At 40.1% G+C, this 17,249-nt stretch overlaps 1 protein-coding gene across 1 annotated transcript in view; it reads right to left on the bottom strand.

The window, feature by feature from the left end:
* Positions 1-309: 309 nt before the first annotated feature.
* ZSWIM6 (zinc finger SWIM-type containing 6) overlaps positions 310-17,249 on the bottom strand; it is a 126,693-nt gene continuing 109,753 nt past the window's right edge. Inside the window, exons 11-14 of the mRNA XM_072992716.2 lie at positions 11,275-11,429; positions 9,706-9,869; positions 7,383-7,464; positions 310-3,349 (exon numbers count right to left, since the gene is read on the bottom strand). Of these exons, the coding sequence (XP_072848817.2) occupies positions 2,487-3,349; positions 7,383-7,464; positions 9,706-9,869; positions 11,275-11,429 (1,264 nt within the window). The 3' untranslated portion in view covers positions 310-2,486. The remainder of the gene's footprint in view (positions 3,350-7,382; positions 7,465-9,705; positions 9,870-11,274; positions 11,430-17,249) is intronic.

Here is a 17,249-nt window from a genome sequence, read left to right on the forward strand (position 1 = left end):
TAGAAGTACTTTTGTGACATGAGAATAGTGTTCCCCCACCCCACCCTCAGTTGCTCTCTGAGATTAAGAGACTGTGAGATTCATACTGACAGCAAGAACAATTGTGAAGTCTGTCATTTCTCTGTAGTGCCACTTGTGCTACTGCTAGTGCAAGGGATTTTCAGTCCAGTTGCCCCAGTTCAACAGTTCTTGGGTAAACCAAGATTATTCAACACTGAAATGTTTCATTACAGTCATTAAGAATGTTTCAGTTTGAAGAAGCATTTTTACTGCCCATTCAGGTGACAGATATCATAAAGGAGTTCAAAATCAACTTTCAAAAAACTAATTTTAATTGAAACAAAAAAAATTGTTGATCATTAACAAGTTTATAAAACAGTGATTTAGTTACATAAATAAATTGATATCAGTGTATCAAATCTTAATTACTTTCAACTTCATGAGCATGTTTACATGAGTGATGAAGTACAACCTTTTTCCCTAGTATAATAAATAAAATGGAGAGCATGGAACAAGTTTTTTTTCCTCTAAACAAATAAAAAGAAGTCTACAAACATACCTCTAGCATGTTTTCTAACAAAAGGAACAAGAGACACAGGACGACTTTTGCACCAAAATGTTAAAAAAAAAGCTTTAAAAAGCACAAGGGTACAGAACCATCAGCTAAAGTAAAAGACACTACACTGTAACCAAAGTTGGTAATAATAATTATAACAACAATAATAATAATGAACAGTTTGGTAGTTAGATCTCCAGTTTGGTTATTTTAAAGCATTAAGACAAGGCAAGATAGAAGGCTGCTTTCTTTTGAAGTCATTCTAAAGGAAATAAAAATATTTTAAAAACAAACAAACTGAGAAGTAGAACAGTCATACCTACACAACTTTCTGTCCTGCACAAAGTCAAATACCTATGCAGAATATATTTATATATATAATATATATATATATGTTATTTGTGCACAGAGGTTAGCTTATTATTAGCTCACTGCAAAGGCATAATGCATTTATGTCAATTGTTTTGGAAAACATTGCAGGTACAGACAGAACAGCAACTACCCCATGGTCACCACTTGTGAGCTAAGTGCAATGCACATGAACAGCAGAGCAAACAGGTTGCTTGCAGTGACTGGCCGCACGGCAAGGTGTTTTCTACCAAATTGCTGTTTCTGCAATTTGGTTGCTGCTAGACCAGTGGTTACAACAAAACAAAATAAAGCAAGGGAAAAAAATTCACCTCCTCAAATGGCCGGGAGCGACAGGCGATCAGGATGCAATATAGTTTGAATGCATCCCAACACAGTTACAAGTGGTGACAATGTGGTACATTATTATCTGTAGCCACCCTGTGAGTGTGTGTGTGGGGAAAAAAAAGAGAGAGGATATTTTAAGTTTTCTAGGCTAGGAGGCACAAACCCCAAATCTGGCATACTGTATTCTTAATGCTAAGGCTTGCTGCTCTGGCTGTGTTGTCCCCTCTTTACTAGAGTGCCTGTTTCAAGCGCATGAGTGTGTATACATATATATATATGCATACACTCATCCGTATAAATATATATATATATGTATAATTTTCCCCATATGTCCATCCAATAACGCAATCCAAAAGGTGGCTCTGCATAGATGCCCAGCATATTAAGTTCATCACCTGAGCCAGCCCTGAAGCTAGGAGCACTTGCGTCTTTTCAGTATGTTTTCTTTTCGTTTGTTTGTTTCAAACCAAGCTACTGCAGCTTCAAGTATTTCGCATTATAGATTTTTTTTTATAAATTAGCTAATGTTATATTTTTCTCAATATTCCGACATAGACTATAATATATATATACAGTACAATAAATGCTCTCATTCGTTATTTTTTTTTTCAGATAAATCCCTGAGAATGTATGTTGACAGTCGCTAAGTTTCCACATGCACAAGCATCGTGTGCCATGCTTCTGGATGAACAAGCACTGCAAAGCCACATGGGTCAGCCTTTGAAACTATTTCTTCTTGGTGTGGTTGGTTCATTTAAATAAGCTGAAATGTCGGGATGAGTTACAAAAGAGTAAAGCTGGAGCCATTCGAGGTACTTAATCAGAGGATGGAGGTGTTTTTGTTTGGTTTTTTTTTTAAAGCCATTGCAATATATTTCTCTTTTTTTCTTTTCATTTTTTTTTTCTTGAGGCTGTGAACATATACAGAAAGAAGAGGAGAGCTGTGTGGACTTTTGCCACCTGACAACATATACTCAGTGTAAACCAATCATTTTTTTAAAGCCTCTCAATCTCTCATACATAACAGAAAAGGAAAGGGAAGAGAAAAAAACCCCGCACACACAAACTTTCACAACGTGACATTTTAGTCTTGCAAACTCAGTATATAACTATACACATATAATACCGGCGTGGCTCTGTTTAAGTTAAAAAGGATAGAAAGGCAGGCTCAAGTAAAAACATATCACCCTCCCACTCTTCCTCCCCACCCCCACCCCATTCACACATATTTGTGTCAACCAAACCGTTCGCGAACCAACATCATCAGTTTCTTTTTGCCTTTGTAGATTTGTTTTAGGTTGTCAATGAACTGTGTAAACTGAATGTGTCCATCGTGAGCCATTAAGAAAGTCTCCCGGGCCTTACTCAGAAACTCTATAAACTCGCTGTAATGTCTTGGACTGATGTGCGTGAGTCGCGAGTGCGTGGTATTAATATATGCTCCAATTGTGGCATCCAGCAGTTGCCTTAGCGGGGCTTTGTCCAATGACATGAGCTTCCCCGAGTTCCTCCTTCCATGCAGTCCCACCATTCCAGGAGTGGTCAAAGTACATCTGCGTAAGATGTCCGACAGTACTGTTGCACATTTGACACTTTTGACCACCAGAGGTATTATAGCCGCTAGTTCATTTTTGCCAAGGGAGTGACTAAGTGCGCATGCCCATAAAACATCATTAATGGCAGGGTGCGTGTCCTGATTGTAACTCAGGTTGAGATGTGTCATGGCCAAGGTTGCCAGTTTGTAGGCCCGCATAGGGTAACCACGATGTTCCATGTATCGTGCTATCGTGAAAAGCTGCGTGTAACTCATGCCGGTTGCAGCAGCATCGAGAACAATTTGGTAAGCAGTCTCAAAAGCTATATGATCCTTTTCACATAAGGTAAGTGCAGAGAGGGCACAGTTTTGAGGATCCTTCATGGCACACTGTAGAGCAAGCGTCCTAGCACTGCTGGCCAGCTTCTCCTGCTGATGGCAGTCCAGGTGCAAGCGGACGATAGTGCTGTTGGACATCACCGTGGTGGCAACAATACTAGTGGCTTCCGTTGGAGTGAAAAGTGTAAACCAGCTGTGCATGATGCTATCCAGTGCATAAACACCTGTGAGGCACATAAAAATGTTCGTAAGCAAACATTGTCAGTTTGTTCTCTGGATCTAGAGAAAGAACTCAGTCCTGAAGGCAACTGAACATAACAGTTTGCAAAAATCCTCATCAGTGCCCACACATTCCACATGTGTGGCAACGAAAGTGGTTAATTCACTGTCCAGATAACTCAGCTGCTTAAAATAAATAAATAAGGGGCTAGTCCCTATGTTCATAAAGATACATTTGAAAGTGTGCTGACAACACCTGTTAAGATTTTGAGTTAACAGAATTTCTAGTTTTTCTAAATGATTGCCTCAAGCCGTGACACACTGTTCTCCAGAATGTGTAAGAGTAGGATCCATGAAAATTAAACAAGCCAATACAAAGGTGAAAGGCTGAACACTTGATTCCCCACTGTGCCTTCTGGGGGAAGAGCCAGCCTGTGTGGCCTTGGGCCTGTTGCACAGCACCAGAGCATCCCCAGAAGACGAGAATGGTAGACCACTTCTAAATATAACTAGAAAACCATGGAAGGGATTTCCATACTTCAGAACTGACATCAGCACAAAGTTACTGTTATATAATGGGGCAGATAACGTGTAGCCTGTATCCCACCCAGATTACCCCCAATAAAAAGAAAACTGATGTGAAAATGGTCAGTCACACTCTTAAAAGTATGTGGAGACACAACTCATAAATTAACTGATATATCAGCATCCCACCCCCCAGCTTTTAAAAGGCTTAAAATAACCATTTTTGGTCAATCTCTCTTTTAAAGAAAAGGTTATTTGAGGAACAAAAAAGAGTCTAGAATGATGAAATAGCCTTTAAGTGGCTAAAACACAGCATATCCCACAAGACTCTGGCAGCACGAACAGCCACTGTCACAATGAAATAAATGATTCCTGCCTGGAGCAATGTGTAGGTCGCAGTATGGCAGTAGTTTGCTGTGAACTGAGGAAAGGCAGAATTGGCCCCTAGACCTCTGCTACTGATAGTTATGTTAGTCATGCAGGTCAAACAATTTGGGTTGCCTTGAAGAAGAGCAATGCACACATCCCTGCTTCAAATAAATGGATCCATGGTGGGGCAAGCACAGCAATGTCTTCTGGAAAGGATGAAATTTCGAGAAAGTAATGGGGAGGCCAATCATTCTGTGGCAGACTCATCCTGCTGTTGCCCCCCATGTTGTTGCCTTTCCATTGCAAACAACAACCTAGACCTTCTGAAAGAATGTTGGAATATCTTTGAAATATCAGTTAGGCCCAGTCTCATCAAGGGTAGAGTGTTTCAGATGCACAATCTGTGGCATGTTTCAATTAAAGGTTACAGTCAAGGATCTCAGGCTTATTCCCTACCTCTATGGAGTGTAACCAAAGTTATTTGTGACAGACTGAATTTAGCAAGGTAGTCCACTTTTCCCTGCCCACCAAACAGCCTCAAGGGGATTTAACTTGAAGCCACTTTTTCAGTTCACACCTCAATTGAAGTTTTCTGCAAGCTTCTCATGGGTATCATGAATGATGTGGGGGGGGGAACCTTGCAATAACTGCCAACATTATTATTATTATTATTATTATTATTTATTTTATTTATATCCCGCCTATCTAGTCAATAGACCACTCTAGGCGGCTCACAACAGGGGTACAACAATGACTAAAAACGAATTTACAAAGAAGAAAACTTTCAACCATAAAATTATAAACTAAGAAAAAGAAAAAAGGAAAATCAGGATTAGCTAAGGGGGGGTGGTATTTTTTAAAAATACATTTATTATATGTACACTCGTTTTCCCACTACTAAGTAGTGCTCAAGGGGACTTACATTCTTCATAAAAGAATAAAAAGTAAAATCTGCAAAAATCTCTTGCATATTTTATACTGGCAGAGGGGAAATGACATAATCACATTAGTAGGATGTCCTTAATTCGAGTCTTAACTGCAATTCCTCATTGTGTACAAGTTAGGTTGCTTAGTATGTAACCCAGAAACTGAGTGGGGACTCTTTCATTAGGGCAGCCACTAATTAAAGATTCCCCACGTGGATTCCAAGTCATGTGCAAATCCACCCAATTTATGCACAGTGAGGAATCATACTGCTGTTTCCATTTACTGATGATCTGCCACTGTGGTATGTGTATTTGCCCTACACCATTATCAATTATGCTCAAGAATTTTGGCCATATGCTTGCATATCAGCACAAAACATCCGGTGATGTTTACGTGAACTACCCTGCTCCACAAATTTGAGTGGCTCAAACAAGGGAGATTGCCCATCCCAAACAAACCACTAAAGCAAACACAGTGCTTTTCAAGAGCTAACATCCTTTCAGAAAAGACATCTACACTGCATTGGATATAACCCCATTTCTATCCTTAAGGAAACATACTCATCTATAGTCACTACCAGCTTTCCTATTGGAAATATGCTGGTTTCTTTAGTACCCTTTTGTTGCTCATGCGAGGGTGAACAATGACTGATCGACTCCATAAATTGATGCTTAGAGGCATCTTGAGTGTCTTATTATTGCTTAAAGTAATCTGCACACATCTGTGCACTCATCTAACCACACCCAGAGGTCCTTCTTTTGCTCAGTTGAGCCCTGCTGTACAATGCATGCATGCATATACATATGCCCCTTTACCCTGAATGAGTTACTAAGGCCAGCCACTCAATGCCTGGTATTCATTTACATAAACAAACATATCCCCCATTTAAAACCTTGCTTGAGTCTCCGAGGTGATTTTTGCATGACATTACAGCTTCCTTATGGAAGCTATACATATATATGCAAATATACTGCTGAATAAATCTCCTTGCCAATAATCAACTGAGCAGAACAACATACTTGCCCTCTAATATCTAGAATACAATTTGGTTTAAATTAGCAAGGGAAGTGTTTTGAAAAAGAGGGTGAGAATGTGTTGGTGACAGTTAGTTGATGAAAACGTATGGAACAATGCTCCTATTAAATATTAATGAAAACACAAATACAGTTTTTGTAGGGCAAACTGATCTATAAGATCTGTTCTAACAATAGCATTCATCTTAACAGAAGAAAAAAAGAAACAAAATATAAAGAACATTATTTTCAAACACTGCCCTCCAAAAAATTAACAACAGACTATACTTCATAGTTATGATAGTGAGCAAATTTGAAAGCTACAAACAAAAGCAACTTGAAGTAATAACGTCTTGATATTATGGACCAAGATCCTAATGAATAATCAATTTAGGGTGGTTTAGGAGACATACAAAAAGGTCCTTGCAGAAACTATGCAAAGACTGCATTTTTATTACAAAAAGGTATACATGATTCAACCAGCATGTAAGGGAACACATAGTTTCTCATAACAGAGCTATTCTGACTGACCTAGCAGAAGACATACCTAAACTGTCAATAAAGATAACACTGCAGATATTTACTGAGTTCTTCTACAATGGCAGATACCCCCAGTTCCTTGTGATAATCTGTGGAAGGTAGCTTTTCGCAACTCAGAATATGTTGTTACCCACCCAGAGTAGTCTGCATGACTAGATGGGCGGGCTATAAATGTAATAAATAAATAAATATATATATATATATATTCCAGAGGGTTGAACTAGAACTTTCATTGTTACGATAATGATGGCCAGTGGTGACAGACATTGTGGGCGAACATATACAGAGGGTATCAAGTTGGAGAAGGGGGATGTTTTCGACTAAAGAAATGTTTTAATCTGTTGAACATTTACAGATTATTGCAATGTGCAATTTGTACTTGCTATGTCAAAGTTACATTCTCTGTATTGCTGCACTCATGGGACTGAAATGAATCACCTACATGGAGCATGGGCTCCTTCACAATAGACGCTGCCCATTTCCTAAAACTGAAATTCAAAATAGCAACACAAGTATTTAATATGGATGTGTTCCACTTGTGTCTGGGAAAGCAACATGGTAAGAGATCTAGTAAATATTATGTGAAATGTTACACCTAAAGTGATAGGTTATTGTCCACAGCCAGTTATTAAAATGTTTTTCTGAGACCAAGCGACACACTTACCTACTTCTGTTGCACATGTTACCAACCACCTCACCATTTCCCGTCGCCGCCAATTCAGTGTTGATAAAGTCATGCGCATCACCTATAAAGAAAAAGGAGCATTTATTGTTACCTAAAGTATTTAATGTAACCTAAAGCACTTCAAGGGACGTAGTGGCGCTGCGGGCTAAACAGCCGAAGCCTCTGTGCTGCAGGGTCAGAAGACCAGCAGTCGTAAGATTGAATCGACGTGACGGAGTGAGCTCCCGTCGCTTGTCCCAGCTCCTGCCAACCTAGCAGTTCGAAAGCACATAAAAATGCAAGTAGATAAATAGGTACCACCTCGGTGGGAAGGTAACAGCATTCTGTGCCTAAGTTGCGCTGGTCGCGTGACCACACAAGATTGTCTTCGGACAAAACGCTGGCTCTATGGCTTGGGAACGGGGATGAGCACTGCCCCCTAGAGTCGGACACGACTGACTAAATGTCAAGGGGAATCTTTACCTTTACCTAAAGCACTTCAAGTACAGTGGTGCCTCGCATAGCGAACGCTTCGCTATGCGATGAATCCGCACAACGATGGGTCCCGGGCCATCGCTGGAGCGTTCGCTCAGCGATGGCCCCTATGGGCTTTTTTCGCTATGCAATGATCGCGCGGACGCGATCAAAGCATAGCGAACAGCTGATCGGCGGTTCCAAAATGGCCGCCGCTAAAACAAAATGGCGACCGCTGTTTTGCCTCGCTAACAAGGCATCCAAAATGGCCACCGCAATGGAGAAAACTCACAGAACGGTGAGTTTTAAGTCCATAGGAACGTATTAAATCAGTTTTAATACGTTCCTATGGACTTTTTTGTTTCACTTAACGATGGATTCGCTGAGCGAGGGTTAATCCGGAACGGATTAACCTCGCTAAGCGAGGCACCACTGTAGCCAAGAACTTATAGTTTCTAAAACTTTTAATCAGGATTTTAAAGAAATGGTTAGAAACATTTATACGCATACCAATATGTCCCAAACAAGTAACAAGTAAAGTGTGCTGCTTATATACCGCCCCATAGTGCTTCAAGCACTCTCTGGGCGGTTTACAAGTTAAATATGCAGGCTACACATTGCCCCCCCCCAGCAAGCTGGGTACTCATTTTGCCAACCTCGGAAGGATAGAAGGCTGAGTCAACCTTGAGCCGGCTACCTGGGATTGAATCCCAGGTCGTGAGCACAGTTTTGGCTGCAGTACAGCGATTTAACCACTGTGCCACGAGGTTCCTCAGTATTTATGGTAACAGTAACAGTATTTATGGCAAGTAACAACATTACAATGGAATATAGAATTAATCTTTTAAACTATATCTCTTCAATTTATTTCAGTTCCGTTGCTTTGAGTTCTTCTTTACACTCCCCTCATTACTTTCCCCAGATGTTTCTCTAGCTTGACCTTAATAATTTCAGCCTATGCTAATACCCTTATAATTTCCACCATTCAAATCAGGAGAAAAACAAACACTATGATTGAACTGCTGGGTAAAAAATGTGGATATTGAACTAGTAGTACTACATGATACAACTACTGCCACAGCAGCCATGATAACTAGCCAGCATGAATTGTTTAGATAGTAGTTCCCAACCTTGAGTCCCCAAATGTTCTTGTCTCAGAAGCCTTCACCACTAGCTATGCTGGCCAGGATTTCTGGAAGTTGCAGTCCAATAACATCTGGGGACCCAAGGTTGGGAACCACTGGTTTAGATATTTGCATGCTGGGAAGATGGATGAAATGTTTCTCTAATAGTCAGACCACAACACTGCCAGCTGAAATGCCCACAAAGCCAGCCAACCGTAATGAGTACCAACCTACCCCAACGTGTTGAGATGCAACACATCCAAAAGGCCAAAACTATAGAGAGCAGTGGCAACATTCCATATTTGTTACACTCCAGTTTCAGATTATGCCTTTAAAAAAACAACACACACAACACACACACACACACACACACATTTCCCTTAATGAACCCAAGCTAACTAAATGTGGAAAATAGGGCATTCCAGAAGACAAGCTCTGGACGTGGGCATGTAAAGCAACACTCTTCCTACACCGATGTTTTACAATAAACCTCTGACATCCTTCTCCATGAGCACCTGTCAAACTTCACAAGTACTTTGTGAGACCATGCACTCATTCATCTGCTGTGGCCCACCAACATAATAACAACACCATGACAATACCTCGTTTAGACCGGGAAAACTAAGTCTTCAAACTATCTGTGTCATGAAAAGTATGTTTGAAACTGGTTCACAAATATGTTGTCTCTTACTGGAACCTTAGCACTGGATTAAATAAAAACATACCTGAAGACCCAGCTCCAGAGAGACTTTCAAAAGAGTGATATCTGGCAGAGTATCCATAAGTGTAGCTATTTTAAATGCATCTTGGGCAAGCTTGAAGATGTGCGATGAGGAGTGAATGTTCTTCTGGATAGATTCTAACACTGTTTCAAGCCTTCGAACATCACCTAAAATATGAAACCAACCCTCCCGTTAATTCCACCACTAGTGCCAAGAGCTATGTGTTCTGCCATTATTAGGGCCAGCCAAAATTACATAAATGCACATGTAAGCAAGAGAAAGATTAACAACAGAATTCTTTAGAAGGACCCTGTTTACAAACACACATTACTAATGCACCAAAATAAACTTTCCACACGTGTGAAATGGAAAAAAAACCCTGCAGATATTCTGTTACAGTCACATCGCTAGCAAGTGATTACTTTGTACAGTGGTGCCCCGCATAACAAGCGATTCGTTTAATGAATCCGCTTAGCGATGTGTTTTTTGCGATCCTTTTTTCGATCGCATAGCGATGTTTCTAATGGGAAAACATCGCTTTGCGATGATCGGTAAGCGTTTCGCTTACCAATTTTCGCATAGCGATGTTTTGGGAACTGCTGATCGGTGGTTCCAAAATGGCCGCCGGGTAATTAAAATGGCCGCCCGCAGCATTTTCGCGCCCTTTCCTCACTTACCGGGCAGCGAAAATGGCGGCCGCATGGAGGATTTCCGCATAGCGGTGAGTTTACAGCCCATAGGAACGCATTAAACGTGTTTTAATGCGTTCCTATGGGCTTTTTTGCCCCGCATAGCGACGAATCCACATAGCGACGATTTTTTGGGAATGGATTATCCTTGCTATGTGGGGCACCACTGTACTTCTTCAACGAGTTATGTCAAAAGCCTAACTGTCAGAACAGTCATTAATCTAAACATGCAGCTGTCTGGATCGGGTAGAATACTAGAGTTCAATTTACTTACATGGTTGCAAAACAACCTTTTGCTTCTTCACAGTTTAGCACAATTTCCAACAGGAAACACAACCTAATCTAACCTCAGTTGTCACCCTCTTCCAATGAGTGGTGGTCTTCCAAATGGTTTGAACTCCCATCAGCCCCTGCTAACATGGCCATGAGTAAAAGGATCACAAGAGTCAAGGCCCAAAACACCCAGGGATGGCTAGTTTAGGGAAACAAGGCAAGATTTATAAACATGCTTTAAAAATCACACAGAAAGCATAGTTTAAAGAAGATGCCGGCCACAGAGACTGGCGAAACGTTAGGAAGAACAACCTTCGGAACACAGCCAAAGAGCCCAAATAACTCACAACAACCAGCGTAGTTTAAAAATTTGGTTTATTTCCCTAAATGACACTTAATAACCACCAACCTAGACTAGGTTCAGATGCAGCTACAACATGCAGTTAATTAATGACACTTTTGATCTCATAAGAGTGTTCAGAAGGAGAAGAAAAAGAGAACTGAAAAATCCAAGGAGTATTCATACAACATTAAACCACAATTTAGCATTATAGCTGAAAGAAACCAGTATCAACTCATGTATTCAATGAATCAAATATGAATATTTTACCTTTGGCTGCAGTTAGCATAGTTGATGCTAATTCACACTGCTGAGATTCAATGTGACTTAGAGTGAACCAACGGGGATACCGATTTGGAACAACTGATGCAATATGATGTGGACGAATATCTCCTGATGGAGCTGTAGATTCCAAGACTAGTAACCTGAAAAAAGGACACACAGACTCGAATTGATTGTCTAATTGGAACCAAGAAAAAAAGGTCTGCCTTCTACGATACTCTGAAGTAGACTGGTTGGCTTGCCTGGATATTGAACCCCTTCTCTCCCTCATGTACAGGAGGAGCCCAAAATGTTCCATTTTTGAAGGAAGTACAGATCTTAGTCATGTCAGAGGAAGCCAACATTTCTAAAATTACATCTGCATGCTGGTTACAATAAACAAGGACCAAGCTATAATTTTATAAAGCTGGTCTGTCTCAAATCTACACAGCTAAAGCAAAACTACATTTTAAAATCTCCCCCTCCACTCCATCCCTAAATATGTCTCAAGTAATTGCAGTTTGTTCACAGCAAAATGCTAATTAAATCCTGCTGTTTCTCATGGGAACAAGAATGCCAAGTCCAGGGTTTATTCATAATAGCACATTCATATGCCTTTGAAGATGATAGGCTTTGGAAAAATGTATTTCTTTTATGGGATAAGAGCTTTCTTCAGTTCCTGGCAGATGAAACCCTTTAACATAATCAGGAAAACTGGAAGTACTATAAGACCAATTTTTCCATGGTATGATTTTGAGCAACTGTTTTAAAGGTGTGAACAAAAGAATTAAAGCACAAAAAGTATGAAAAACATTCTTCTATAGTAGAGCTTTTGTGGGCAACTTTTCTAATGGAAAAATATGGGAAAACCTGGACTTTTTATATATTTTCCCTCAAAGAAATGCAAAAACTCTTCAGCAATATTTTTTTTTTCAGAAGGAGGAACACGATTTTTTTTTTAAAAAAAGCACTTTATAATACTGTCACAGCCAACGTAGTAATGGTAATGTTTGTAACTATACTATTGCTAATGAAGATGTTACTTGGCATTTGACAAGACTATCACACCCAACACATGGTGGCTACGTCTCTGGACAACACAACCTTTCAACACTTTTTCTTCTCACCTGCCCCATTTATCTACCATATTGAAAAACAGAGGAATATTTGAGAACAGACAACACATACATACAGAAATGGAGAGAAACACAAAGACAGACATGCATATAGACAGGTGTATGATACATAAACAACAAGCTCACCCATGCACAACACAGAGTAATGCAAGAGATGAGAAATGTACTTCAGTTCTTGAAAACCTTCCATTTTCTAAATCTACGAAACTCAAGGTTAAAGTTTTTTTAAAACCCCAAACTATCATAAGTTATGTCATTATTTCCGGATGGTATATTTGAAATGTAACTTTTTAAAAGTGGTTAACTGGCATTTCCCCTCACATCTACCATACTAGCAAATCATCCAAGAGGAACTCGCTCCAAATTAGGTTTGCTTAAGTCTTGCCTATATAGTTTCCCTGAGACAACTGACTGCTAATATGCAAGTTGACTACCACTCAATATTATTTTAAGAATTCTAAAATGTAAGTTTTCCTTCTTGTATTTACAACATAATACTTATGTTTACACAGTGCTCCCAAGTTCAGATAAAACTGTTTACTGTAACAACAGTTTCTGCCTTCAGCTCAAGTTTTATTTCTTTTCTTGTTTTCCCTACAAACAGAAACAAATATAAATGTTTGGTACCACAGAATTCACAGCTTTGAGATTTGGCTCTGAACATTTGTAGCCAATGTTTGATCAAATAACGGCATTTGTGCATGGAGTTGCACGAGGAACTGTGGACTGCTGATTCTAATGGAAGCAGCAGGATCCAGCACACGTGCGCCACTGCATCCTTGCCCATATTCCTCATTCTTAAATGGAGAAAAGGTAATATATGTAGTATTTTTAAATTGCACCCATTCATTTACTGAAAATCCAGGTATCCTCATATATGTGCAATAAATAAATGCTTTGGTAGCAGCATACAGCTCCATCAAATTGCTCTTGAACTGTTTTGGACACTGTCTGGAGCAGTGGTTCCCAACCTTGCGTAACCCAGGTGTTCTTGGACTGCACTTTCAAGAAGCCTTCACCACCAGTGACTGAAAAGGGTTTCTGGGGTCTGCAATCCAAGAATACCTGGTTATCCAAGGTTGTTAACAACTGGTCTGGAGGATTTCCAAATTCTCAAGTAACGTTAGAGGCTAAAGAAAGAAATAATATAACTGAAACAGCAGATCAGTGTGAATTTTGCTTCAGTTCATTATGGATAAGAAACTTCCAAAATTCACAAATGTATATTTATTCTAGGCAGAAAGAATTTTAGGTTAAATATATCAGAATCTGGGGGAAAAAAAGAAATGGGTACATTCATCCATCCAGACCCAGTGGTGTGTGTTTGTGTGTGTTTGTGTGTGTGTGCGTGCGTGCGTGCGTGCGTGCATGTTCTCATGTGAAACAGCCTGGATGCAAAGTTTAATTATCAGACATATCAATGAGAAATGGGAAAGAATTTGTTTTCAGTTTGTTTTCTGTGAGAATTCACAAAAATGCATGGGATGACACGTAAAAGATCTGCAAAATTTGAACATGGAAAAATGCATTTTCTCAATCAGGATCAAAGGTTTTGGGATTTTTTTTAATGACAACAACGCTTAGAAACCGAGATGCTGAATCACTTTTTAAAAAAATTACTTTGATTTGTCTAAAGGACCGGTCAAGAAATTGCAGCTTCTTGACTGATCCTTTAAAAGAAACCAAAGAAAATATTCCTTTTTCCATATTAAGTGATGCAGCAATATTCTACCAGAGATTTTTTTTTACTTCCTCTGCCCCTCCACCAAGGAGCAGAGGAAGTGTTTAATTTATCCTGCTTCAGGATATCACTTATTAAGCAACTTAATAGCATCACAAATCCCAATGGAAGGAACTTGACAGCTGGGTCCATTCCAAGTGATCACACATGGTGGAAACAGACCAAAGCATAGCAACCCAACCTGTACCAAAAAAAAAATTGAAGCCCCTGACAGGGGCTCAAAAAGGTGTTGGTAGGACTGTGTTGGGATGGTTTGGTGTATTCCAGTGATAGTATCAGATGACTGCAGAAGAAAAGAGGGAAGCGAACCATCCTGGAAGCAGACCAAGCAGCAGCACAAATTCCCATTTGACTGAGCCCTAAGTTCCCCTGTATTTAACCATATTAAGTACAGGGACAGACCTGCCATTTCCCACCACTTGTCCTCTTCAGTAACTAAATGAGAGGCAGGTACAATCTGGTGATGAAAATAGGAGAGATTTTCATTCCAGTATGTTTTTGAGGGGTTTGCCAAAATTGACCCACTTCATATAATGTTTGGAAAAAAGGAATCTGAATGTAAAATAAAGGAAAAGTGATAGATTTTCCTGTCCTTATTTTAACCCCTGGAACATCCCACTGTGCACTCTTGTAAAATAAAAGCTCTTTATGTCAGGGTAACATTACTTATCCCTATGAGATGAGACCAAGTTTGTCTTTGTCCTCTCCCATGATAACTCAGGGATAACTGTTTGGTGATTTGGAGATGGTGGTGGAGAGAAGCCAGAAAAAGTATACCAAATAAAAGAATCCCTTTATAACTTGTTGTGGAGGCAAATTTTATGTCTTCCCTTCAGTGGCAAAGCATCTGTCTAAAATACTCTGCAAATGGAAAGTGACTATGAAAATGCACAGCAGTTGGAAAGGTTACAAAAGCTATAATAGGAATAGTTTACCCTCCACTGATAAGTTACGAAGTTATTTTTCCCGCCTACTACAAACCTATTATTAGAGAGGACTATACTGTAATCTGCTTGAATGAAAATAGGAGGGTGTATTTTTATTTTCGTGCATGAACTCCCTACCATGATGATTCAGGTCAACCTCAGCATCTGAAAGGTCAATGTACTACTGAAGGACAGTTAGAAATGGAATGCTAACAAGCAGAATCCTGTGCAGGGGACATTTTGGTCCCATCATTATATTCCACACAGGCCTGTGAATCTGGCATGAGAAATGTCATGCTCTACCATAAAGCTTTGACAGATATTCAGCCAAAAACAAGTGGAAAGAAAGAGCTAGAACATTTGCAATAGGTTGGTCAACTTCACGTCACGGAAGAGGGTAAATCATGACTGAAAACGGGAAGCAAACGACAGGCAAAGTTTGAAGGTGCCTTGTCTCAAAATTTTTAAGTTAGGACAGCTTCAACCAAAGAACGCCTGTACAGCCTCCCCAACTGTCAGCTGAGATGGTCAGAGAAGCCTTCAAATGGGAAAAGGAATCATCTGGCCCACAGGTACCTGACAGTCCCTCCCAGGTCACTTTTATGGTCCCCAGTCTCTTCCTTGCTCCGTTTTTTGGTCAAAGAAGATAAACTGTGGGGATTTATTTTACTTTTATTGTTGCTGCTGTTGGTACATGAAGGACAACATGGAAAGCCAAATTTAACCATAGAATTATTAAAATCAGGCAAACATGACCATAAAAACCCAATACAACCATATGAATTCACAGTTTAAATTATCACAATACTTTAGGCACTATCAAAGATGTGCCTTCACGCTACTCCTGAAAACAGTGAGAGTGGAAACTGGGGCTCTTGAGAGAAGCACCTTCCGTAGCCACACATGAGAAATTCCTCTCACGTGCCTGAAAAGCGGTTCTCTGCAGCCCCTGCTCTTCTCAAGATTCTCACTCCTGGAGATCTTAATATCCAGACAGGATCATAAAGAGACAGGTAATCCCTTAGATCAATGGTCCCCAACCTTGGGCCTCCAGATGTTCTTGGACTACAACTCCCAGAAGCCTTCACCACCACCTCGTCTGGCCAGGATTTCTGGGATTTGAAGTCCAAGAACATCTGGAGGCCCAAGGTTGGGGACCACTGCCTTAGATAATCAGGCCCCAAACATTTTAAACACATAGCAGGCACCAATGTTTACCATTGTTTTATTTTCAGGTTTCCAGTTTAGCCTTTTGGGTTTGGTGCAACCCCCAAAGGGGATCTGATGAAGGATCGGCCTCTGGGCTCTCTGAAAGTGCCTGGCTCTCCTTCTGTTTTAAAAAGAACAATTTTAGATCTACTCAATTATGTCAATATTTTTTTACATTTAAAGAATAAAAACAGTTTGATTCTCTTTGTCAAGTGGATACGAGCAACATGTCAGTTGGGCTGAAGCTGGCTCTTTCCATCAGGACTACTGGCCCGTGGGTTGTTTGTTTGTATCATCAAACAAATTGAGTTGGAAGGGGCCTATCAGGCCATCGAGTCCAACCCCCTGCTCAATGCAGGATCCAGAAAAAGCAAATCTGACAAATGATTGTCCAGTTTTCTCCTGAATGCATCCAGCATTGGAGTGCTCACCACCTCCTGAGGTAATTGGTTCAATGGCTGTACTGCTCTAACAGTTAAGACTTTTTCCTGATATTCAGCCTAAATCTGGCTTCCTATAGCTTGAACCCATTGGTACGTGTCCTGCACTCTGGGATGACTGAGAACAGATCTTGCCCCTCTGCTGTCTGGCAACCTTTCAAGTATTTGAAAAGTGCTATCATATCTCCCCTAAGTCTTCTTTTCTCAAGGCTAAACATGTCCAGTTCTTCCAGTCTTTCTTCATATGCCTTGGTTTCTAATCTCTTGATCATCCTTGTTGCCCTTACTACTCACTTGCTTACTTAGTTACAATTACTATGACATACGCTGCTTTACTATCAATTGCGGCCACTGACATTTCAGAAATGACCCAAGGAGATTCCAGGTGGAGTTACCAATGAAACAGCATACTGTCCAAGAATGTGAGCTCCGAGATCCTTTAAGTGCTAGGGCCAGGATCGAAGTCTTGAATTGCAGGTAGCCATGCATTATCTGGAAGCTGCATCCCAGAATTCTCTGTGAATTCTATACT

Source organism: Pogona vitticeps, chromosome 2, assembly GCF_051106095.1.
Source record: "Pogona vitticeps strain Pit_001003342236 chromosome 2, PviZW2.1, whole genome shotgun sequence".
Classification (NCBI taxonomy): Eukaryota; Metazoa; Chordata; class Lepidosauria; order Squamata; family Agamidae; genus Pogona; species Pogona vitticeps.